We start from the raw sequence: 24,877 nt of genomic DNA, 5'->3' as shown, positions 1-24,877 counted from the left end.
AGTTATGCCTGGATGCCGCGGAGAATAGCGCGGGCCTCAACACGCGCTACGTCTCCGCGGTAACATGCTCAACAAGCCACGTGATAAGATGCGCGGATTGATGGTCTCAGACGCGGAGGCAAATGAGATTCGTCCTCCGCCACCCAGATTGAGGCGAGTCACTACAACACCACAAGGACTTAGAGCACATTGGAAATTCCAAATTCGGGAGAAAAGGGGAGAAAATAAAAAAAAAGAAAAGAAAAGAGAAATTGACCCTTTCCCAAGATTCACCCCATGTTTACTTTTGCTTGCTCAGACAAGATTTACAGAACGCCCCATATAGGAATGAATGAATTGTAGATTTCTGTAAATAGTGCGGTTATCAGTAAATGTGCTTGTTAAGTGGCACAAATTGACTGGATATTATTTTTACACGGGCTGGAATGAAGCCTGACAATCTAAAGCATTTTTATCTGCTGTTTTTCTTTTAAGATTTTTTTTTAATTACACAACAACTCGACTAAAAATGGTGAAGACTGCAAATAAGAATTGAGGTGAATGCTTCAAAATCAACTAAAAAAATAAATACCTTGGTTGATAGTCAGTGCTCTCAGAGCACAGAAGGTAAAGCAACATCATCATTTGGTACAGTGAGAAAGCACAGTGTTTCAGGAGGGGCTAATTTTCAGAGAAAAAGCAGTTCAAGATCTTTTCATGTACTGGGTGAAACTGAACTGTCCCATTTGTATCCCCAGTTTAGAAGAATCAAACCTCTTCAGGTGTGTGTCATTCTTTAATAATTCTGTCAGCCACTTGGCTTTGTTTGCCCCTATCCATTGTGCTGATGTGATGCTGTTTGAGTGCACACCTTCACAGCCACTGTTTAATTTGATTTAATTCACTTCCTGCAGGCATGACTTAAAAATATGAAAGCATACAAAACATTGAACTGGGCTTTTTTCCCTGCTGTGAAAAAATGCCAGAGAAACAAGGTTTTATTTTTCATTTAGCTTTCACGGTCATCAACCGTCACGTCATCTCAGGATTTGAAGTGCCAATGTCTGAAGACCTTTAATAAGTAGGGATTTCAGAGGTTTTTTCAACACAATAAGCTTCAAACTGTCTGGCCAGCACTAATAAAACTGTAGTACTTATTGCTTTTGCTGGAAAATTAAAAGCAGGGAGTGTTTTTGAGTTTTTCTTCCCTTGGAGACTATGACGTCAATAGAAACAGATGGAAAGTAGGAAATGATAAACAAATTATGGCGTCTCTCACTATAAGTTTATTTCAGATAAATGTATATAATGTATGTGTACATGTGTGTGTGTGTTCTAAGGGGTGTGGAGGGTATGGTCGAGCAGGCTCAGGAGTGGGAACAGACGGGCGAGTATGCTCGAGCCGTGGAGTGCTATCTTAAAGTGAAGGACTCATCTAATGTGGATTTAATGATGAAGTGTTGGATGAAGGTAAAATCTAGAGCCACCTGGCAGTAACAATTTTCTAAATAAAAAAAAAAGGTAAAAGACTTCAGAAACATAAATGTAAAATGTTTGGGAAAATTCTGAAGAAGTTCTGAAACATAATTCCAAACAGTTTGAGAAATTTCAGAAAACGTTTGGAAACGCAAATCAAACAGTTGAGGAAAATTCTCAAACAGAATAGGAAAATTCTGAAAATGTACAGAAACGTAAATCCAAACAGGAAAATTCTGAAAACATTTGGAAACATGGATCCAAACTGTTTGGAAAAATTCTGAAGACATTTGGAAACATGAATCCAAACAGTTTGGGAAAGTTCTGAAAAATTTGGAAACATGAATCCAAACTGTTTGGAAAAATTGTGAAAACATTTGGAAACGTGAATCCAAACAGTTTAGGAAAATTCTGAAAACATTTGGAAACATGAATTCAAACTGTTTGGAAAACTTCTGAAAACGTTTGGAAACATAATTCCAAACAGTTTGGGAAAATTCTGAAGAAGTCTGTTTAAACAAATCCAAAAATACAGAGAAACAAAAACATAAATCTGACTTTAAATCAAGTGAAGGGGAGAGAGCCAACATGAATAAATTTGCCAGAATTGATCTCAGTGGTACTTTAATACAGAAAAAGCTGCAGTTATTTTGACAATGCTGTAATGTTCACAGTTCCCCATGAATTTAAGATTGATGAGCCAGATTAGACATTGCGTTTCCATGAATCTCTTATAGAATTTTACTGGTTTTTCATTTCATTCATAGAACACGCAATGTGTTGTGTGTGTGTGTATGTGTGTGTGTGTGTGTGTGTGTGTGTGTGTGTGTGTGTGTGTGTGTGTGTGTGTGTGTATGTGGGTTTGGGTGGGTTTGGGTGGTTTATGAGGACAATTTTTTAGGTTACATACTGGTAATTACAAGGGTATTATGCTATAAATGTGGTTTATGAGGACATTTCTAGTGTCCCCATAATTCAAATCACTTAAAAAACATACTAAACTATGTTTTTTTTGAAAACGATATAATGCAGAAAGTTTTTTGTGAGGGTTAGGTTTAAGGGTAGGGTTAGGGTTAGGAGATAGAATCTATAGTTCATACAGTATAAAAATCATTATGTCTGTGGAGAGTTCTTATAAGGATAGCCGCACCAACATGTGTGTGTGTGTGTGTGTGTGTGTGTGTGTAATTTTAAAATGTAAATTATAACTAATATCTAAAAATATTGACACAAATTAATCATCAAGGTTATGTTTATAGTTTGTAAATAATAGACTGCTGTGTACGTATACAGAGTGGGACCAGCTGATAGACTGTTTGACTTTTGCTTAAAGGGATGATTCATTTACTCATCCTCATGTTGTTCCAAACCCATATAGGTTTATTTCTTCACTGGATTAGAGAAGGAGATTTTAGGCAGAATTTAAGCCTCAGTCACCATTCTCTTTTATTGTATGAAAAAAAAAAGGCATGCAGTGAAAGTGAATGGTGACTTAGGCCAAAATTCTGCCCAACATCTCCTTTTGTGTTCTATGGAAGAAAAGAGGTCATGCAGTAAAAAAAATTAAAAAAATAAATTTAAAATACTGTTGGTACAATAGGAATGTGTTTTTTCAATTAAATTCTCAATTGACTGTGGTATGTGGCTATCCATTAGAGAGCTACTCTCTTGACATGAAGTATCTGTTCATTTGATGCATTCCTTTCCAAATCAATTAAATACAAACTATTTCACTTACCCGGTGTATGTTTGTATACCAGGTGAATGCTCTCCAAGAGCTTCTGTTTTAGTTGTGCCTACAGTTCCTACAGATACTTCCTCATATGTTCATGTCCTTTCAGGCAGCAGAATTGGCCATTAAATTTTTATCCCATGACAAGGCTGTGGACGTCAGTAAGGTTGTTGGGCCATGTCTGATTCAGCTCAGAAAATACAACGAGGTATGTTTATTATTTAATGAAATTAGATGTTTTTTTCTGTATTTGTGTTGTTGTTTTTTCTGTATATATTCATTTTCAGTATTAAACTCCCCATTTGACATTGACTTTTTTGGTTTTCCTCACAGTTAGAATATTGAGCTGAAATATTAAAATAAATCTAGCTTTTTATCCTTTGAAAGTATTGTGTTTGGAGAGCGCCACACTAAGAGGAAATTGTGCTTTCAGTGTGCTTGTGTGCCCATGTGTGTGTGTATATATTTAGTGTATGACACAAAGGAAATGTGACTGCACAAAAAGCCCACAGACTTCGCCTATTCTTTGGCGTCCTTCGAGCTGTGGACCTATTGAGGTACAAAATGTTTTTTTTTCAGGCTGCTGAGCTCTACCTCAACCTGGACCTCATTAAGAACGCTGTAGATGCTTTCATTGAGGGAGAAGAATGGAACAAAGCCAAGAGAGTGGCCAAGGAGCTCGATCCAAGGTGAGCCCCTTAGCAGACCGGTTGCCCCTAACAACGCTACAGCCAACAATGTTAGAGGGAGGCAGTGAAATCACACTCTCTCTCTGTCAGAAAAATTACAAAGCCAGAACACAAACCTCAGTGGTGGGCATGACCTTCACAGTTTATCTCTGACTGTCTATTATTTATGGCAGGAAAAATAGATTTCGGAATTAAATCAGTAATGCTTTCTGGTGTTACTTGAGGTTTATACTTAAAAATCGACAGATAGTATAGAATTACACAATAGTCTTGCTTCTGTGCAATCTGACATACTTGCTGTACACAATATTGTGATCCAGGAACCTGAATTGACTCTGCAATCTGGATTGCAGTGAGGCACTTACAATGGAAGTGAATGTGGCCAATTTTTAGAGGGTTTAAAGGCAATAAAATAACTTTTATTGAACCCAGAATTTTCTTTTAAAGGGATAGTTTACCCACTCATGAGCATTCTCTCATTATTTAATCAACCTCATGCCTTCTCAAGCTTGGATGACTTTCTTTCTTCTGTAAAACACAAACGAAGAAACGCTTCATTTCCGCCCAGCTCTCCTATGCTCATTCATGAGAGAAGCTCCTTTTCTGAACTTGAAAGTTTTGGACCCCATTGACTTGCACTATTTGGACTAAAACACCTCATACATGCTTCAAAAAGTCTTTGTGTTCCTCAGAAGGAAACAAGTCATGCAAGTTTGAGACAGAATTAGAGTGAGTAAATGAAGAGAGAATTATCATTTTGGGTGAACTATCCCTTTAATTGAATACTATGCAGTGCCATTTCAGCACATTTAATGTCAGCTTAAACTGGATTGCTGGTAGTTAGTGAATAAAAAGCAGGGTTTTGCCATGAAATTGCAGAAACAAAAGTGGCACAACTGTTTAGTGTATTCACCTTTTCTTTCTTCACAGATTAGAAGAATATGTTGATAAACGCTACAAAGAGCACCTGAAAAACCAAGGCAAAGTTGACTCCGTAAGTTTCCCTTATCAGATCTGTCTTAAGTTTCTTTTTTATTTCTTTTTTATTTTTATTTGACTTTTTGTGGCTTTTATTGATAGGGATAGTAGAGTGGACAGGTAATGATTTGGAGGAGGAACAGGATCAGCAAAAGATGTGAGATGCGACCCACACGAGCATCATGACTCAAAATGTCAGAGCATGTCTGCTACTCACTGCTAGGAAATGCAAGCTGTCAGAATTTTAAGTTTAAACAAAAGAAAATCTATTTCCTCGCAATAGCAGTTGAGGTGAAAGAATGCATTAAATGAGCATAACACAATGCCACAGACAGCAGCTCCCCAGTTTGATACTTCATTGTTTTCAGTTATTGTTGTGAGGAGGGAAAAATGGAGATGATTGCCTCGATTCAATTTAGAATAACAGATATGAGTCACCAAATTGATGTGAGCCCTTGCCTCTCATTGCAGTGCTTTATTTTTCATACTGAAGAGAAAGCTGGAATGTTATCAAGGAAACTTGTTAAATGAACAATTATATGTTTAAAAAAGTAGGATGCAAAGTAAAGATGCACAGTGTACTATATCATATCCCAAATACTGTATATCATGTGTATGAATCTATTTGATTGTACATTAATGCAATAAGCCATGAGAGGCTGTGTTCAGCGAAGCGGAGTGTGCAAAACTCCCTTAACCATGGTAAAATCAATTTAATGCACAGCCTCAAGTGGCTTAATGCTTTTATAAAACAGCAATAATACACTTCCTTCTGCAAATAGTTCACTTTGTTTGCCAAGCAACATAGCAACTTGGTACATTTATATTGAAGGTACAGTAACAGGTATGCGTTTATCAGTGTTTATAAGCACAGCTAATCCAATCAGAATTTAGAGTCGGGACTATCCATTCAAATAAACAATGAATAGCAATATCTGTCAATTTGAAAGATTTTTTAAGAGCAGATCAAATACTGCATATTGCATTTATTATCTGGAAGACTCAATGAAAATCTTTTTTTATAGTTGAAAAAGTACACCATGATGCCTCATAATACTTGACCTTTGTTTTTCAATCAGTTGGTTGGTGTTGATGTGGTGGCTGCGCTGGACATGTATGCTGAGAGGGGACAGTGGGAGAAATGCATTGACACAGCTTCAAAACAGGTGCCGGTTCATCTGTTCTTCACCCTGCACATGTTCAGTATGGAGGCATGACAGGATTTTCACCAACAGTCTGCCTTCTCCAACAGAATTTTAAAATCCTGCACAAGTACATCGCCCTATATGCCACTCATCTGATCAAAGAGGGAGAGGCAGAGAAAGTGCTCTACCTGTATGCCCAGCACGGTGTGCCAGCTTATTCACAGGTACAAACAGAAAGTGTCATCCGTGTATTGAAGGGGAACTTCTGAAGTCTGTACTGAAGTGTACTGAAGTCCACTTATAATGTTACCCAAAGATTTTTTGCACCAAAAACAGTTGTAATTTAGTTGAACATAACCAATTTCCACCCTCTCTCTGACATCGAGAATAAAGCAGCCTGTTTTTGCTACTGTACCTGACTTCTATTTGTAAACCAGGCCCTGTTCTAAAGGGGTTCTTGAGGGTGCTTAGCACCCTCAAACGGACATTAAAGCACCCTCAATTGAGCAACGTTGGTGTGTTGTTGATTCTTCACTTTAACTTCTAGAGCACCCCCACTAAATTCAGAAGCACCCTCATAGATTTTGTTTTGGGACCGGGCCTGATGTAAATGACCTTTTTTGTGATTAGCAAACCTTTTGTCATTCATCAGGGGTTGCCAGGTTGCTGAATTGTGATGTAGCTTAGTTTATTTGCAGCCTAGTTTATTAGCATTTCCGTAGTTTATTAGCATTATCCAAAACGAAGTACAGTGCATTCAGGTTATAGACTTTTACCAGCCATTGCAAGTGCCATGCTCTACTAGTTGAGGTATTTTAACTGTTTTATTTCAAAATAGCTAGCAAAATTCTCTTTTCCTTGATATGTCCCATATATTGAAGGATATTGAATTTTAGCTTTCCACTGCAACATCTTCCATCCTTTTCTGCAGAACTTCAACATTTACAAGCGGATGTTCCTGGAACTGGTGAGCCTAAGAGACAGGGATTGTGCGGAAGCTTATCGGATGTGGGCCGATCTGAGGGACGTTCTTCTGCTGCTTGTGAGCTCTGGGTTTCTATGGTCACTTACACCCGGGATAAACAATATTTAGACAGTATTAGTTGTATATTCAGGCGGGAGTGGTTTATTTACTGAATCTCATCTCTGTGGTATCCAGTGTGAGAACCTGACCAAGTCTTCTGAGGCTAATTCTCCAGCCCACGAGGAATTTGAGCAGATGCTGCTGGTTGCTCACTATTATGCCACCCGATCAGCAGCCAAAGGCATCGACCAGCTGGTGTGTATATACTTCACAGCAGATCTTTATTATATGCAAACAACAGAAACACAATGTGGTATTGCATTTACATCTTGCTGTCACATAAGTCCTTGATGCTTTATATGTTTAGTGTCATCCTGAAATCAAAGTCGATCATGTTTACTTGTATTAATTAATGTCCTTGATCTTATTGTGCATGATTCATAAACATGGAAAAATATTAACCAATAATATTGTAGCCTACTTTTCACAATCCAATCAAATCCTGATGGATAAAAGTCCACAATACAATATTTCCTGCAGAATAATCTGTTTCATTCAGAAAAATGATGGCCCCAAAGAACATTTGGACACTAAACTAGCAAAAAAGTAACATTTATTTTAAAGACGGATAACTCTTATACATCTTCATTCTGGTTTAAGAGTCTCAGTACATTTTAGGGCAACTTTATGTCACATTACAGAAGTTAAATATGTTCTGAATGCTGTTTTATATTGTATATAAGTGTTGTATGTGTGTATTTACTTGTCAACAGAGTTCTGTGGCTGCCAAGCTGTCCATCTCTCTCCTGAGGCACACAGAGCTCATTCCAGCTGACAAGGCCTTTTATGAAGCTGGCCTGACTGCCAAGGTGAACTCATAGTGAGCCCAGCTCCCAACACACAATCACACACCCGCTTTAACCATTTATGTGAGACAGAGAGCAGGAGGGTAACTAAAAGCCCTGGGAAACTGGCTTAATTCTCCTCTTTTTGCTTCAGTAAGAGCTCACAGCAAGTGTGAATAATGTGATTCAAAAAGCTGTCCGAGTTGCCTCTTATTCTGAAGATGAAGGGGCAATGTGTCTAGTTTTTTGCACATTTCTTACACTTTTCGTTTTTAATTTGTTGAATAGTCAGAGACATTTCAGCTCTGCATGTCACTGATGAATATTTCTCATGCAGGCTGTTGGTTGGGAGAACATGGCTTTTATCTTCCTCAATCGCTTCTTGGATTTGGCTGATGTAAGTAAAATACGTTCTGCTTGTGTCTGCAGTCTTGATGAGTATGTTTCAAATTCGACTGTAGGCTATGTGGGGAATGCAAACCATCAGTTTTGCTACTAGCATCATAGTATGAAACACATAATTTTTTCAGCCTGGTCTCGTGAAATTAACTTGAACATGACAAAATGTTTGCAATTCAAAATGTACGTGCTGTATAACACATTTGGCTGCAGGTTTCTAGTGAAATGTCCAGCTGGGGTCGCCAAAAGCAAGTAAAATGGTGTCGTATTCAGACACGGTTTTAAGGTGAATTTTAGATAACTGTTTTTAAAACATACCTCCCTAACCAAGAACTTTTGCCTGAGATGTTTAAAAAAGGCCTCCTTACCAAATCAACACCTAAACTTAACCATTAGTGTTTTAAAATGCAGAAGCGAAATAAAAAAGCACATTTTCTGAAGCAACCACATCAATTCGTGCTGCTTCTATGACTCTGTAATGTCACGTGTCAGCTTGAGTTCATGGCAGGACTTGAACCGCGGTCCTCTGACTCTGAGTCCTACGCAAGCTGTTCATATTGGAATAAGTGTATATATGTAGTTGAGTCTGTAATAAAAGTTTTAAAATGTATTGTTTTTCAAAAGATGTGTTTAAGTGTGTTGATATCATAAAATAGCAGGTTCTGAGTAATAGAGAGAAAAATAAGTATTTATAAAGTCATAATCAGCCATTAAAGTCATGATTTGAGTGAAAGTGAATAAAACATACAGTTGTTGTAGCACCTCTAGTGTTCATTTCACCTGGAAACTGCAGGGAACTGTACCTGGAGACACGTTTATCAAGTTTTGCACAAATTTATATAGAGTCACGTTTTCACTATGAGACCGGGTTGAATTTTTTTTATCCCAACTTAATATGCAGAGACAGCAAAAAGCGTAAACAATGTAGCTCTGTGCTGCTCTCAGAACATTGGTCTGTTCGTTTAAAAGTCCCAACATGCCCAACATAGCTACATTGGTTAAACCAATGGCATGAGTTTAGAGCGGGACTATATTTTTGGCTGACCATTGAAAGATGGGGGGAGTGTTCAGGAAAACTGTTTGAAAACAGGTTTGGTGATGCTAGTGGTGCAAAAATTACATACTTCATCATAAAACTTTACTAATTGCTTGCAATCTTGATAGGGTTCACCAAACATATGTTTGTTACCATTATTGATAATGATAAACTGTTTTTTTTTTTTTTTTTTTTTTTTTGCATTTTATCGTATGTGATCAAATAATTAAACCACAAAATTTGTGTTTTTTTTCATCTAATCAGTATATACTGTAGTGCTGTATACACTGTAAACCTTAATGTTGTCATTACTGGAAAAATCAAGTTGTCAAGTTTTGGGCTCATAACTCAAATATCTAAGTTCCCTGAACTATTTTTTCTTTTTCTTTTCTCCTAATTTGGAATTCCCAATTCCCACTACTTAGTAGGTCCTCGTGGTGGCACGGTTACTCACCTTAATCCAGGTGGTGGAGGACAAGTCTCAGTTGCCTCCGCTTCTGAGACAGTCAGTCTGCGCATTTTATCACATGGCTCGGTGTGCATGACACTGCGGAGACTCCGCATGTGGAGACTCATGCTACTCTCCGCGATCCACGCACAACTTACCACGTGCCCCATTGAGAGTGAGAACCACTGATCACGACCACTAGGCGGTTACCCCATGTGACTCTACCCTCCCTAGCAACCAGGCCAATTTGGTTGCTCAGGAGACCTGGCTGGAGTCACTCAAGAACGAATTTTTCTTAAAAATCCATTGACATGAGATTTTAGGTAAATAGCTCAAACTACTTACTACAGAATTGAGGCTATGGGGAATACCCACAATGCCATGCGCTTGAATTATTTAATTATGTTTCTTTCATCAACGGGAATATGTACTCACCAAGTGAGCACTTTTATTAGGAACACCTGTACACCTACTTATTCATGCAATTATCTAATTAGCCAGTCGTGTGGCAGCATTGCAATGCATAAAATCATGCATATACGGGTCAGGAGCTTCAGTTAATGTTCACATCGACCATCAGAATGGAGAAAATTGAAAGTTGATCTCAGTGATTTCGACCATGGCATGATTTTTGGTGCCAGACGGGCTGGTTTGAGTATTTCAAAAACAAAAAATATCCAATGAGCAGCAGTTCTGCAAACAGAAATCCCTTGTTGATGAGAGAGGTCAACGTAGAATGGCCTGTCTGGTTCGAGCTGACAGAAAGACTATGGTAACTCAGATAACCGCTCTGTACAATTGTAGTGAGCAGAATTGCATCTCAGAATGCACAACACGTCGAACCTTGAGGCGGATGGGCTACAACAGCAGAAGACCACGTTGGGCACTTTATTAGGACCATAGTGTTCCTAATAAAGTGCTCAGTGAGTGTAAAAGGGCATTTAAATAGTTCCTATGAAGAATTTATAGAGGTTTTAGCTCTTTTGTAGTATTTTTTTATGTTGTTTTGTTGCAAATAGTTGTTTTGTGTGATGATACCATTAGGGTGATCTGTGTCGCCTTTGGTCAAACTGGACCTGTTCACACTCTCTCCTTCTTGTGCATGTGCAACTGAAGTACAGGTGTCTATACATTTCTGTGGAGAAAGACGTTTATTTAATGATTGACCTAAAATAAGTCATAATCTTCATTATTTAAACTGATAGTGTGTTACCTAAATTGAGTCCATTCAATTTGAATTATTAAGTTGAAACAACAACATTTAAATAGCTAATCTGAGTTAAGTGTACTTGCATCTAGTTACTTTACCTTAAATTGTTAAGTTAATTCTATATGAACACAAAGTTATGTGAACTTAATTACACAATTTTTGGAGATGCCATTACTCAATTCAGTTGAGGGAAAAAGTGTACTCAATCAGTTGTGGAGAGTCAACGTATTAGGGGTTTCAGTGTATATGGTGTATAGTCTGCACTATATATTCTGATTTACTTTTTTTAAATCTTTCATTTTTATTTCTGTATTTCTGCTAACTTTGCAGGGCATTGATGAAGGAACATTGGATGCTTTAGATCACACTGACTTCCAAGACACTGATATTCCATTTGAAGTCCCTGTACCTTCAAAACTACATGTCACAGTAAGCCTTTGTCACAAATGCTGAACCAGCTCTTGTGTATTTTATTGGATTAAGCCTTCCTTTTGGCTGTGTTTTAGGTAGAGAAAAGGGAGGAGATTAGGGAATGGGTTCTGACTGTGTCCATGGACCAGCGTGTGGAGCAGGTTCTGCCCAAGGATGAGAGGGGCACATATGAGGCCTCACTAGTGGCTACTGGCACTGGCATCCGGTCCCTACCTTGCGTCATAACAGGTGCGACAGCTTATTATTAACAACTAGCACTTTTTTTTCCTATTCTGTTGAGTTTGTCAGTTGCAGAGAAGTGTAAAGTAGAGAAGTGTTTCCTTTAGTTTTTCTTTCAGATTTATAGATGGGTAGTTGACATGAAATAATTTTGGGAAGTTGATTTGTCCTGCGGTGTAATATTCTGTACTTCATCTAAAACTATTTTAAACAGCATTTTGTTGATTTCTTTTCATAACAATTATGCGTGCGACATTTATGACCTCAAAGGCATAGTTTACCCAAAAATGTCTTTCATTTCAAGTTGGTCTTAGTCTACTTTTATTGTATGGAAAAAAAATATGCAAAAGAAGTGAATGGAGACTGAGACCAGCATACAGCCTAACATCTTTAGTGTTCCACAGAAGAAAGTCATACAAGCTTGAAACAACATTAAGGTAAATAAATGATGGCAGAATTTTCATTTTTGGGTAAAGGATCGCTTTATGTGAGAGACTGCATGTATTAGTTATATAGAAATGGAAAAAAATATACACTTTCCCTTATACATTAATGTCAATTTGATCTAAAATTATGGATGTTGATTTTAAATACACTCCATGGACATGTTATGTGTCAACTACCCAGGTGTGTTCATGTGTTTGTGAACTGGCTCCTTCAAGAGTACAATTGTATTGTTTTTCATTGTTTCATTTGGACCACAGGTTACCCTGTCCTGCGCAACAAAATTGAGTTCAAAAGACCAGGGATGGCAGCAAACAAAGAAGACTGGAATAAATTCCTGATGGCTACAAAGGTACAAGTTAATCTTTGTTACCTCTTAACCTTCACTATTAGTCTTTTATCACAGTGAAACATATTTATAATTAATCTGCACTCTTGGTCATAAGCTAACACTCAGAACTGAATTTATTAGTGTGTACTGTGTCACACTAAATGTAAATCCTCTCTTTTGGTGCATTTCATCATCAAGTGTAGATTTTCGAATAATCCTCTTGGGGGCTTTTGCAATTTTCACATTAATTCACTTTTCCTGTAGATCATGCCTGGGGTCACCTGCGGTGCTTTGATCCTGATTGGTTGTTTTTGTTTCACTCTTTAGACAACTCACAGTCCAGAATGTCAGGATGTGCTGAAATTTATCACACAGTGGTGTGGAGGCCTCCCGTCAGCTGGATTTTCCTTCCACTAAGATCGAGGAAGGTGCACAATATCTATTTCTCTATCTGTCGTCATCCTATTCTTCACTTCCTTGCCTCACAGCTGTTCTGTGTACACATTTAATCGTTTTTTTTCATTCTTGTGATTCTTTTTCCAAAGGCAATGTTCAAGTTATGCTCATCACCTTTTAGCCATCTTGTAAATCAAATTATATATTCATCTTTATCATAAGGTCAGCGCCTGAAGGTTGTGTTGTGAGTGTTTTAACTATATTATACATATTCCACTATTTCTTATATGAGTTGGATATTTTGATATCCAAGCACAAAATAAAAGACCAACACTTTCATAAAGATTGTCAGTTTTTTTTATTAGTTTTTTTTTTTTATTAAAGTTTGTGTTAGCTTTAAGACAAATTACAAAGACATATTCAACTGAAATAAAAATCAAACGTTATGTTCATATTTTATGAATAATAGAAGTATTGTTGTTCTATATGGTATGCCAACAAGGCCTACAATTAGGTATTCAGCAGGTTTTGAAAATATATAAAATTTCCATAGTCTTTCTGAAGGCGATAAGCCTAATCTAAGGCCACTTCATATTTCAAATAGTCATAAACTAAATAATTATAAATAACTTTTCAGTACCATGAGTACCAGTGTATATATTTATAGCTATAGTATACCGATAAGCCAATTCATGATCATTAATGTTCACCTGTCAAACGACGCCACCTCGTGGAGACCATATTATGTTGGTTTCCACATGTTCTCCCTCTCTCTCTCTCTCTCTCTCTCTCTCTCTCTCTCACTCTCCCTCTCGTGTCCTGATACAATTTCAGCTCTTACATCTTATAATGTAATAATGTAGAGCATTATTCCTCTTTATTTCTCTTGTTCCATAAAGTGCATTAAGTTACTGAGCATCCTTATAGTATGAATATTTGAATATGTCGCAAAAATATGCATCAAAGTAGTGGACTTGTGGGTGGTTTGGATTTTAAGCTCTCGCTATTATATAACTGGATGGATCATTGCACTGTGTGACTGCTTAGTTGCGATAGAAGTCGTTTTCTAACACTCATTACAAGTGAATTAATTTGATATATATATATATATATATATATATATATATATTTATATATTCAATTGTCTTAAATTTAGTTAGCAGCCTTATATGATGAATGTGGACCTGTCAGTTGTGCTCATCTCATGTGAAAATATCAATTGACATCGCATTGTATATTATAGAACTGTCAGTATTTTCTAACATTATTGCAACGTTATACTTCAGATCGCTTCTAATTTTACAGATGTTCCTTTTCTAATCCAATAGCTTTAAGATAGTAAATAACTTATCCCATTTAAACGACGTAGCCTATATGCTACTTCTCTCTGTCAAACTACTCTCATCGTGTCCCCGCGTCCTTCAAGAACCAACATGAACACAAAATGACCACCAACTCGTTGATTAAAATACAAGGGCATCTGAAATTAATCTGAGACCTAAATATTCTTTTGATGAAATATGCTAATGTAGGCTACACCTCTGCCAAATGAGGTTCATCTGACATTATGCAGTGTCCTTAAATACCCTTTAAAGGGAATATAGCTTTGGCGACAAGGCCACTGTTCGCGTCTCAGAAAATGCCTGTTGCTATAGAAGGCGGAAAAAATCGATGTTCTTTCGCCTCCTTTTCGGCTTCTGCAACCTCCTCGACCATTTTAGCGTCTTGGTTCAAGGTTACATCATTCACTTTCAGTAGAAGGCTTAGGCTATGTGACCCTTTATTTCAACCAAACCACGTCTGTACGCTTCTTTATATAAGAAAAATGTGAAACGCTTAAAAATAAAACGGCAGCTTTAATGATCAAGACGTATGCGTTTCGTTCGTATATGTACACCTTGACCTTTATTTATTTTTTTCTTTGAAATTAAAACTACAACTTAAGCTGTCAATAACGATCAAATAATGTACGTTTAGTTTGCAAAATTACATCTTGATCATCTCCAAATACTGGCTTAACTTGGCTGAACAATTAATCTGAAAACGGACAATGCATATGGCAAAACCTTTATGAAAGCAAAGGAAGGAGGCCTGCCTACACATATATTTTCTTCTCACTGTAGTCAATTAGTTAAAAAAAAAAAAAAAAAGAAAAGATCTTCTAACGCGTATTAGCAAGTAACGTTAGCGGTAATTAGTTTGCTGTCGAGCAAAATTAAAACCCTGTGGACGAAAAAGATTCGATTGGTCCAAAAGGATGAGTCTTTTAAATTCCTTGCATTATGACGCAACAATAACATCTGCATTTGATTGTCGAGCAAGATTTGTTTACTTGTTTGCCTGATTGTAGTTTCAGTCGCGATCTGGCAAAAGCCTGTAGGCCCATTTCCAAAAGCAACCCTTTTAGCCAGATAAATGAGTTACTAAATAGGTTGGGAATAGAGGGATTATGAAACATTATCGTGGATGTACAGACCTGAGAAAATGAACATATCATAGGACACTTACGTGAAGATGAAACAGTGTGACAAAAGCTGGAACTCATGGCAAATTTGAGGCGCCTATAGTGTGAAATGCGCTTGAAATGCGTTTCTTTATACCGGAATATGGAAGTGTATTATTTCTGCATGTTATAGTAGCCTAGTAGCTATTTTTGTGTACAAATGTCAGTGTAAATGTGTCTACGCAATTGCTTGTATAGTACAATATCTGTTTGACGTCAAATAAAATTTGTCTTCCTGACAAAATTGAGAGTTTCTATCAGCTGTTAACTTTATGTCTCTAAATTGCACATCCGTGCAACCTTATAACTATCATCAACACCCATATTTTGTGTGAACTATACAGTGCATGATATACACAGATATGACAGTTGCAGTTTTAGCTTCTACAAAACAACCCAAAGTTATAAAGATATTAAAGTAGCCTTAAAGTTGTTTCGACATACAAACGAAACATGAAGAGGCAAATATTACGTGAAGAATAAAAAGAAAATAATATCTGCTTCGTGAATATGTGCTTTTATTGACCACCTAAAATTGTTTACAGCATTTTCAGAATTATGAATACATTGCATACGTACATGCGAAACATGCTGAACATTTTCTGTGCCCTTGCAACGAGGACACATTACAAGTGCCACTTTGAGAATCCACTGCTGCCGACTGACTTTGTGTCATTACGCATCGTCTGCAGAAATTCAAGAACGCCTCGTGCTGTTTAATTTGGTTGTCATTGTAGGCCTCACAACTTTTTTTATTTATCCATATTTATCTTCATTTTCTCCTCAAGACATCTTGTTGTCTTACGGATATGCAAATGAGACTATATGGCATTTCTATAGCCTGTTTTTACGCAATTAAAAATAAATAAAAAAAGCATCACCGTAGATAGCATGTTCAACATTTTCATCAAACCGCAAGCTTCATTACTTCATAAAACTTCATAATGTTCAATGATACTCACTTTTGCGCCGCATTAATGCGTCGGTTCGCCTTCACACCATCACACGCTTAAAAGCCGCTTTTAAAAACGAAATAAAAACAGGAACCGTCATGCATTACAGAGCACTGACTATCTGCGTTGTGCTCGAATAAAAACAGTCATCGAAGATATTTGCCATCTCTCTTGGCATTCACCGCGTGCCTTAATTGTATGGACATTTAAATCAAGGTCCGCTGTGAACACGAAGAGAAGCAGGCCTATGTTCAACCACAATATTCAGAATCGCACAACTATAGGCTGTATGGCAGCTAGGATGTTGCACCAAAATGTCTACGTCCTCTTTCGAGTGCTGGAGCATCAGCATCTAACAATGCACAGCGCATCATGCATCCTTAAAGCGTCGGCGCATCAGTTGCAAGAACAATGCCACTTTTTCTTGCATTCTAGAAAACACACTCACATAATGTGGTAAATTGACACTATGGAAAATATATAAGCGTTCCTATTTATTACATTACCTATTTTTCTGAAACCGTTCGATAGGCACGAGTGGGTTACTTCCATAGGACGGTGCGCATCTCCCCATCATGTGTTGGTGCAACATCAGGCCCAAGTGATGACAATAAAAGAAAGCGCTCAATGGCTTGCTGCAGTTGGTCCCTTGCTCAACTCCCATGAGTTACCAAAAAAAAAAAAAAAAAAAAAAGAACAGTACAGGGCCCATCTGGCTTCTCACCAGCTTTGTCAAGTCTTTCATACGCTAAAATGCTAATGACCTAGATAGCTCATGCAAAAAATGCAGCAGAGGTAAGGGGGGGGTGGGGGGTGGTGCTGATGGACTAACCCGGAGACACTGCCGCCGTATGTGGGGGGTCGGGCGGGGTATATGTCAGAAGGTGGGGGCAGTTGACAGCACCTGCATCGGGAGGGGGTAAACTAAATATTGGGGGAAAAAAAAGTGGAGGGGACCATTTGCCAAAGCCCACCTTGCACCATACACAGACAGGAAAACGGTGTCCCCGCAAATTGGATTTTAATTAGGCGAAGTTTTCGAGCATCTTGACGTCCATTCATTCTGAAAATCAAAGAACCTATTAATATAGCCTGACATAATTGGACACAGTGACACTTCAATGTATTTACAGTCGGCTGCTATATGAGCTATAAGAAGGAATCAAGAAACATGCTTTTCCTTAGTAAAATAGAAGCAGTTTGGTGACATTAACAGTTCGTAAAATCATACAGCAAACATTGTACATAGATTTCTTCAAAACTTACACAAACAGTAAACCTCGTAAAGCAGGAAATAAATAATAGGTTTTTATCCCCCGAGATAATTATTGTCCATAGATCCAGTTTGGGGAAATGTCCAGTCAGTGCTGAAGTGCGTCCTTCAAAAACCATCAAATGTTCTGTATCGTCCGCACGCTATTGCGCACGGGGCACCTTGATGCTGCTGGATGCAACATAAATCATTTCCGCTTACAGTGTTGCATCACAAAATGTCCTTCAAGATTAACGAAAAGAGAAAGAAAAATGCATGTAAGAAGCGGATAGCCAGAGCGGAAGGTTTCGGTGCTTGTAAGCAGAGTCGGTCATCATGTGAAATGGTGTGATGCAGAGCGCGATCTGACAGAGAGGAGGAGAACAGCCCAGTTTATCACAGACACTGAAGCTCTCTGCTCCTTCGTTCCCTTCTCTTCAGAGAGGATTATACTCTGGTGGAAAGAGGTGGCATCTGTCGGTTTACTATAAATCGTCATTTGAAAAATAAGGGAACATAGTTTCAGCAGTTTGCGTGCTACACTTCTGTTTTATTTGACAAATGCATATAGATGATTTCTAAAACAATGCACTCGTTTTCTCTCGTTTTATTCCTCTTTCTGTTTCATCTATTCTTGATGCTCAAGTCAGCTTGGTATACCCAAATAAGAACATATAAAAGCAATACACTGCAGAAAATGAGAAACTTGTTAAGTCATACTAAATCCGTTTTTGTCTTTCTTATGGCATGCATAGTGGTATATAAACTCACCTTAAAGAAATAAGGCCACATGGGCCATGATTGACTGTTAATCCTTCGACTTAAACGATTGCATGTGAAATCAATATTTTGTGAGCACAATACTAAACATAGAGATTATTAGGTCATGAAATTGTGTCCAAAAATGAAGGTCGACTCCATATGGCCTGTCATCTGTGCGTTGAGTCCCATCCCCCATGCACGCTCATCCCTCATGCCGCACTGATTTATTGTCGAACACTTAATTATCTTTGCTTCATTTTATTGTTAATTTAAAAGGTTTCTGCCGACTTGAAATCCTTGACAATTCTCATTTTGTTAGTGATGGAAACCACCAGTATGGTGCGAGCAGTAACCCAGAAACAGACCCTATCTATCCATCCATCCATCCATAACAATAAATTACGTTTCTGATTTCTGTGAATTATCCATGCACTTTACGTTAATCGCATGTATATTGTGTGGGGTAGTATCAGTCTGTGCACTTGCTTTAAGGTCAGCAGAGGTCCCCTGATCCTCTCTTGTGTTGCAGTTTTTCAGAGGACTGTCGTCTGTCGCACGCGTGCCTCAAACAAACACATTCGACACGCAATGAACTCCAGATGGTAAAGCTTTTCAATCCACCCTTATGCTGACGACACATGGATAAAGACACTGTCTCCGAGTCCTCGCAGACAGTCAACACCTCGCAAGATTCGAGAATATAATTTTGTAAAACAAGCATGTCTTTTCACGATTGAAATGGTAGCCTATATGTTTTCTATTTGTTTGTGATGTTAGGTTATTTGACATTGTTTATGTATTTTAAACTGTTATGGTATTGTTTTGTTATGGTGTTGCTAGTAACTGAATATTTAACACATTTTAAGCAATTAATTAATAGACCCTAAATAATAGCCTAAGTAATGTAATATAACTGGGTTCAATTTTATTGACGTCCATTTTTGTTTTCAGATTTTCTACAATATATAAAAATCGCTCTAAAATGGGCTGACATATGTGATAGAGTTGATATTTGTATAGGCTATTGTCCGTTGTATTTTAAGAAAAATGTTACCACATAATATGATATCAAAATATCCAGAAACGGATAGGCTACAAGCACATACAGTATGAAAAGCAAATAAATACCTAAAAAAAAAAAAAAAAAAAAATTGATGGAACACAAAATGGATGCGTTTTAAAACGTTTTTATTAAGATGTTGATATCCCACTGCAAAAAAAAAAACAAATATATATATATATATATATATATATATTGTTCATCCATTTATTCCATTAAAGTTTGCCTCCAAACACAAAACTCAAACATTTTGTGGTCCACTTGTTAAAGCATGCTTACTTAACTACTATTTGTTTACATTAATTGTAAATAGCCTAAGTAACCTGGCGCGCGCTTGTGTAACATTGCATCGTTACACAAGTGCAGCAATTGTTTGCGTTCGTGGTCGCGCGGACTCCCGTGCGTTTAATTTGGCGTCATTTTATCCAAAGCAGAATGGGAGATATGTCTTCCCAGGTGCTAATACCATCTCCGGAGGAAGCTCTGCGGGGAAGGGAGCAGAGCATGAAAGTGTCAGGTATGGCTTTATAGATTTGTTCAACAGACTTTCTTCTTCAAGTTTGGAGCTCCTATGCCAGCGCGCATGCTAATGTAGGTTATATAGCTGTCAAATCAAGAACATGCTTAGTTTCAGTGAGCAGACGCGACGGAATACAAAGTTGTTAAGGTCACGGAATAAGAGAACGCTGCAAAAGTGCATTCATTTGAAAAGAAAGCCATGAACGGTCCTCTGTGTTCAGGGAATCAGGGAGCTTTGCTTTGTGTATACTGTGTCTTTGAGGTGCGCATGCGCATTGCGGCACACATTTGACACCATCTACTCGTAGTTTTTTAATTCCAGACATTTAGACAGCTTTTTGCAACTATTATTTAACATGTATTTGCCAACTTTAACTTTTAATACATTTTGACACTCTGTAGCAGCAACAACAAATCTTATACAGTCCCTTTGTTTTGTCTGTTTTTCATCCATTTGTTATTTAGAGTAATGTGTGACTATTTTGGGGCAGAGCAAAATGTTTCAAAGTACATCTTTTTTACCAAATAATGTCTCCAACACTCTTGGCATTAAATATTTATTATCTTTCCCATCAGAGGCAAGAGAACAGACTAGGAAAGGGCAATAAACGACACACTTGCAGTGCTGCAGAACAGCTGACACAGGCTCTTACATAAAAATGGAAATGCTGCTTCAAGTAGGGTGAAGAGCTCTGATGGGAATGGGAGGCTTGCCATGAATCCTAACTCTCATTGGTTAAGTGACATAATTTTCCCAAGAAGGAAAAATAAAACATACTGTATAGCTACTATAGTAAGTAGTTATTTAGGAGCAGACATTTTTATATTGTACTTCACAAAGAGAATGGGTAAGTAGAATAATTTGAGGTTAAAGGAGTAGTTTGAAATTCTGTCATTATTTACTCACCTTTCCGATACAATGGCAACCATACAATGTTGTTATATTTTCTGGGAAACACAAACAGAGACATTTTAAAGAATGTGCAAACTCCTTTTTCCATACATCAATTTATAGTGACCACTCTGTCAATCTCCTAAAATATAAAAGCACCATAATAGTAATCCTATATGGCTCATATGCTATAATCCAATTAGTCTGAAGCCATACAATAGTTTCAGAATAATTTAGTTTCACAAAAGCTTTTATGTGTCATTCATTCATTTATTTGTCTTTTTTTATGTTGACAGTCGGCAGAAGCTATTTAGCTATAGACATACAGTAATTTCAAATCAGATTATTGCAACACGCTCCAAAAAAGTTGAGACAGGGGCAGTTTAAGACTATAACAATTTGACGAGTTGAAATAACAAGGCGATGTGAAACAGGAGATGTTAAACAGGTGAGGCAATCATGTCATAGTAAATAGGGAGCCTCCAAAAACAGCCTAGTCCTTCAAGAGCAAGGATCATTCGAGACTTTTGAGTCAATTCGCCAACAGATGCTTCAGCAAATAATCCAGCACTTTGAGAACAATGTTATCCAAAGACAAATTGGAAGGATTTTGGGCATTTCACCCTCCACAGTGTACAATATAGTTAAAAGATTCAAGGAATCTGGTCAAATCTCTGTGCGTAAAGTGCAAGACGAAAACCACTTCTGAATGCGCATGATCTCTGATCCCTCAGACATCACTGTCTTAAAAAACATCATTCATCTGTAATGGATATCATGAACATGGGCTTGGGATTACTTTAGTAAACCTTTGTTAGTCAACACCACTCGCCGCTGCATCCACAGATGCAAGTTAAGACTTTACTATGCAAAGCAGAAGCCCTACATCAACACTGTCCAGAAGCGCTGCCCACTTCTCTGGGCTCGGTCTCATCTTAGATGGAAGGCAGAACAGTGGAACCATGTTTTTTGGTCCGATGAGTCCACATTTAAAATAGTTTTTGAAAAACACAGCTGTCGTGTTCTCCGGGATCAAAGAGGAAAAGGACCATCCAATCTGTTATCAGCATCAGGTCCAAAAGCCAGTGTCTGTATGGGCCAGGGGTGTGTCAGTGCTCATGGGTAACTTGCACATCTGTGAGGGCACCATTAATGCAGACAGATATGTAAAAATTTTGGAGCAGCATATACTGCCATCCAGCACCATCTTTTCCGGGGACGTCCCTGCATTTTCCAGCAGGACAATTTCAAACCACATACTGCCCGGATTTCAAGTGCATGGCTGTGTAAGTAGAGAGTGCGAGATTCGCCTGCCTGTAGTCCTGACCATCTCCAATTGAGAATGTGTGGTGCATTATGAAGCGCACAATATGGCAACGAAGACCCAGTACAATTGTGCAGCTGAAGACCTGCATAATGGATGAATGGGGGAAAATTCCTTTTTGTCTTCAGTGTCTAAATGCTTAATAAGTGTTATTAGAAGAAATGGTGATGTTTCACATCGGTAAACACTCAACTGTCCCAACTTTTTTGGAGTGTGTTGCAATCATCTGATTTGAAATTACTGTACATAAAACAAACAATGAAATTAAATGTAAAACATCATATAATTTTTAGTTGTAGTGGTTTCAATATCAAAGGGTGAATATAATTTACAAACCACTCCTTTTTGTTTTTATTAGCATTTTTTATATTGTCCCAACTTTTTCAGAATTGGGGTTGTTGCCTGGGAGCATTTCAAATATGGCCACTGAGTAAACTGACTTGCAGCCGGTAAATATGACTGCCCGGTCACTATGAACTTGTTCAGGATCAAGTACATTCTTTAGAATTCCACCTTTTGTGTTCCACAAAAAAAAAAAAAAACCTGCAAACAGGTTGGTATGAACATGACAGAATTTTCATTTCCAGGAGAACTGTTGCTTTAAATGCCTTGCTCAACTCTGCAATTATCAGTTACCAGCCCTGTGCTATAGGCTAGCCAGTATAGCTACCACATTTACATTCTCAGCAGTTGGTCTGAGAGGGCATTTCCCCCCAGTTTTGCAGATGTTGTTTTTGCATGCATTTTATGTTTGAGTTTAAATCATTTTATGTTTTAAAGTCAGCAACCCATTTCACTTTTGAAATGTGATGTATTTCCAAGTGAAACAGGTATTCACTGAGATTTGTTTTGTATAAATTGATTGGATTGTGAAAAGTGGGCGTTCCATACCAGCACAGAGCCAGAACTGAATGTGACTTTCCTTAAACAATGCCTAAATAGCTACTAAACTATTTGGCTATTGGTTAACATTTCCTAATAGCCCACACGGCCACATTGATTATATATTACACACATATATATGCTTGTTTACTCACCCCTTCAGAAATTATACAAATATAAGAGATAAATGATTTTTTTTAAAATTTAGTTCTGCCTTTAAGAAGCTACATGAGATGTGTGTGTGTGTGTGTGTGTGTGTGTGTGTATATATATATATATATATATATATATATCCCACATGACAAAATAATAAGAAATATTCACAATGTATCCTGTTCTAAAGTTTGCATCCCCCAGGTTCTTAAAGGTATAGTTCAACCAAAAATGTAAATTCTGTCATTATTTACTCACCCTTATAATATCCCAGGTGTGTATGACTTTCTTTCTTCACCAGAGCACATTTGAAGAAAATTAGAAAAATATCTCAGTTCAGTAGGTCCTTATAATGCAAGTGAATGGAGATTTCTCTTTTGAAACTCCAAAAATCACAGACAGTCAACATAAACTTCAACCATACGACACCAGCTGTTAAATTAATGTCTTCTAAAGTGACACGATTGCTTTTTGTGCAAAAAATATAAATATTTAAGTACTTTTTAAAAAAACTCTAAATCATGCTTCCGTTCTATAGTGGTACACGCGTGTGACGTAATCGCGTTGGCATTTAAAACACACGAGAACTGACGCAAGTGCGTCATAGCTCATCCTGGATGTCAACCAAGTGGAGAATGTGAGATTACATCTGTATCTATGGCAACGCAAATACGTCACACGAGAGACCGCTTGGCCTCCACCCTCTTGTGAAGCGTTGGATTATAGTAAAAAGTACTTACAGTAAATATCTATATTTTTTCACACCAAAATGATTGTATCGCTTTAGAAGACATTATTTTAACCGCTGGAGTTGTATCGATGATGTTCATGCTGACTGTCTGTGATTTTTGGAGCTTCAAAAGAGAAATCTCCATTCACTTGCATTTAAGTACCTACTGAGCTGAGATATTCTTCTATTTTTCTGGTGAAGAAAGAAAGTCATACACACCTGGGATATCATGAGGGTGAGTAAATAATGAGAGAATTTTCATTGTTGGGTGAACTATCCCTTTAATATATTGTGTTGCCTTTTGAGCATCAGTGAATGTTTGCACCTTTCCTAATAGTTGTTTATGAGTCCCACAGAAAGGTGGATGTCAACCTCATAGCCACTGTTGGGAAGAACTGAAATGTGCAGAAAATGCTGGGAAACCAAAGAACATGTAGTACCTTGAGGATTTTTCTTATGAACAGTGGGCAGATTCACTACTCAGGACAAAGCAGAGACTCATGCAAAATTATTACAAAAGACACAAACAGTCCTTGATTATTGAGGAAGCAACACACCATATTAAGAACCAAGGTGATGTACTGTATGTAAACTTTTAAACAGGACAATTTGTGTAAATCAGTCATTATTTGGTCTTGTGGCATATATGTAAATATATGTTTTGCCAAATAGCTGCATCAGGGCAGTACTAAATAAAAACAAATGAAAATATTTATGATCCCTCTTTTTTTTAATTATTTTTTTTTTTTTTTTAATAAACACCTCTTGCAGATTCTTGCAAAACTTATGCACTCTATATATACAGTATATTGTGTGTGTATATGTGTTTAAAATGCCTGGCTCTCAGGAGCATCTGCTGGCTGTTTAACATGCGACTCACACTGGCAATCAGTGCAATGGCATGAAGTGGGCCTATGCGGGGATCCACCCCTTCGGATTGCATTGAACTGATATTCAGCACTCACCTCTCAAGGCTTCCCCTTGGCAATGGGACTCCACCACGGAGCTGGCAGGTTGCCAGGTAACACTCTGCAGCACTGACACACGCGTGTCTCACTTTGAAG

At 37.6% G+C, this 24,877-nt stretch overlaps 1 protein-coding gene and 2 long non-coding RNA genes across 3 annotated transcripts in view; 2 read left to right on the top strand and 1 right to left on the bottom strand.

The window, feature by feature from the left end:
• LOC127416181 (intraflagellar transport protein 172 homolog) overlaps window positions 1-15,534 on the top strand; it is a 40,403-nt gene extending 24,869 nt beyond the window's left edge. Inside the window, exons 35-48 of the mRNA XM_051655381.1 lie at window positions 1,320-1,449; window positions 3,297-3,395; window positions 3,767-3,876; window positions 4,807-4,870; window positions 5,934-6,020; window positions 6,107-6,223; window positions 6,931-7,041; window positions 7,159-7,278; window positions 7,797-7,892; window positions 8,206-8,265; window positions 11,292-11,390; window positions 11,468-11,621; window positions 12,317-12,408; window positions 12,715-15,534. Of these exons, the coding sequence (XP_051511341.1) occupies window positions 1,320-1,449; window positions 3,297-3,395; window positions 3,767-3,876; window positions 4,807-4,870; window positions 5,934-6,020; window positions 6,107-6,223; window positions 6,931-7,041; window positions 7,159-7,278; window positions 7,797-7,892; window positions 8,206-8,265; window positions 11,292-11,390; window positions 11,468-11,621; window positions 12,317-12,408; window positions 12,715-12,804 (1,429 nt within the window). The 3' untranslated portion in view covers window positions 12,805-15,534. The remainder of the gene's footprint in view (window positions 1-1,319; window positions 1,450-3,296; window positions 3,396-3,766; window positions 3,877-4,806; window positions 4,871-5,933; window positions 6,021-6,106; window positions 6,224-6,930; window positions 7,042-7,158; window positions 7,279-7,796; window positions 7,893-8,205; window positions 8,266-11,291; window positions 11,391-11,467; window positions 11,622-12,316; window positions 12,409-12,714) is intronic.
• Window positions 15,535-15,787: 253 nt separating this feature from the next.
• On the bottom strand, window positions 15,788-18,309 carry LOC127416183 (uncharacterized). The gene is made up of 2 exons (XR_007893071.1): window positions 18,263-18,309; window positions 15,788-17,976 (listed from the first exon to the last, which is right to left on the bottom strand). It is a non-coding gene; the product is annotated as an uncharacterized LOC127416183 (long non-coding RNA).
• Window positions 18,310-19,524: 1,215 nt separating this feature from the next.
• LOC127416182 (uncharacterized) overlaps window positions 19,525-24,877 on the top strand; it is a 61,053-nt gene continuing 55,700 nt past the window's right edge. The window contains exon 1 of the long non-coding RNA XR_007893070.1: window positions 19,525-19,830. This is a non-coding gene — a long non-coding RNA (uncharacterized LOC127416182). The remainder of the gene's footprint in view (window positions 19,831-24,877) is intronic.

Source organism: Myxocyprinus asiaticus, chromosome 25, assembly GCF_019703515.2.
Source record: "Myxocyprinus asiaticus isolate MX2 ecotype Aquarium Trade chromosome 25, UBuf_Myxa_2, whole genome shotgun sequence".
In the NCBI taxonomy this organism is placed as follows: domain Eukaryota; kingdom Metazoa; phylum Chordata; class Actinopteri; order Cypriniformes; family Catostomidae; genus Myxocyprinus; species Myxocyprinus asiaticus.
Note: the sequence above shows the minus strand (reverse complement) of the source record. Positions and strands in the feature narration are given on the sequence as shown.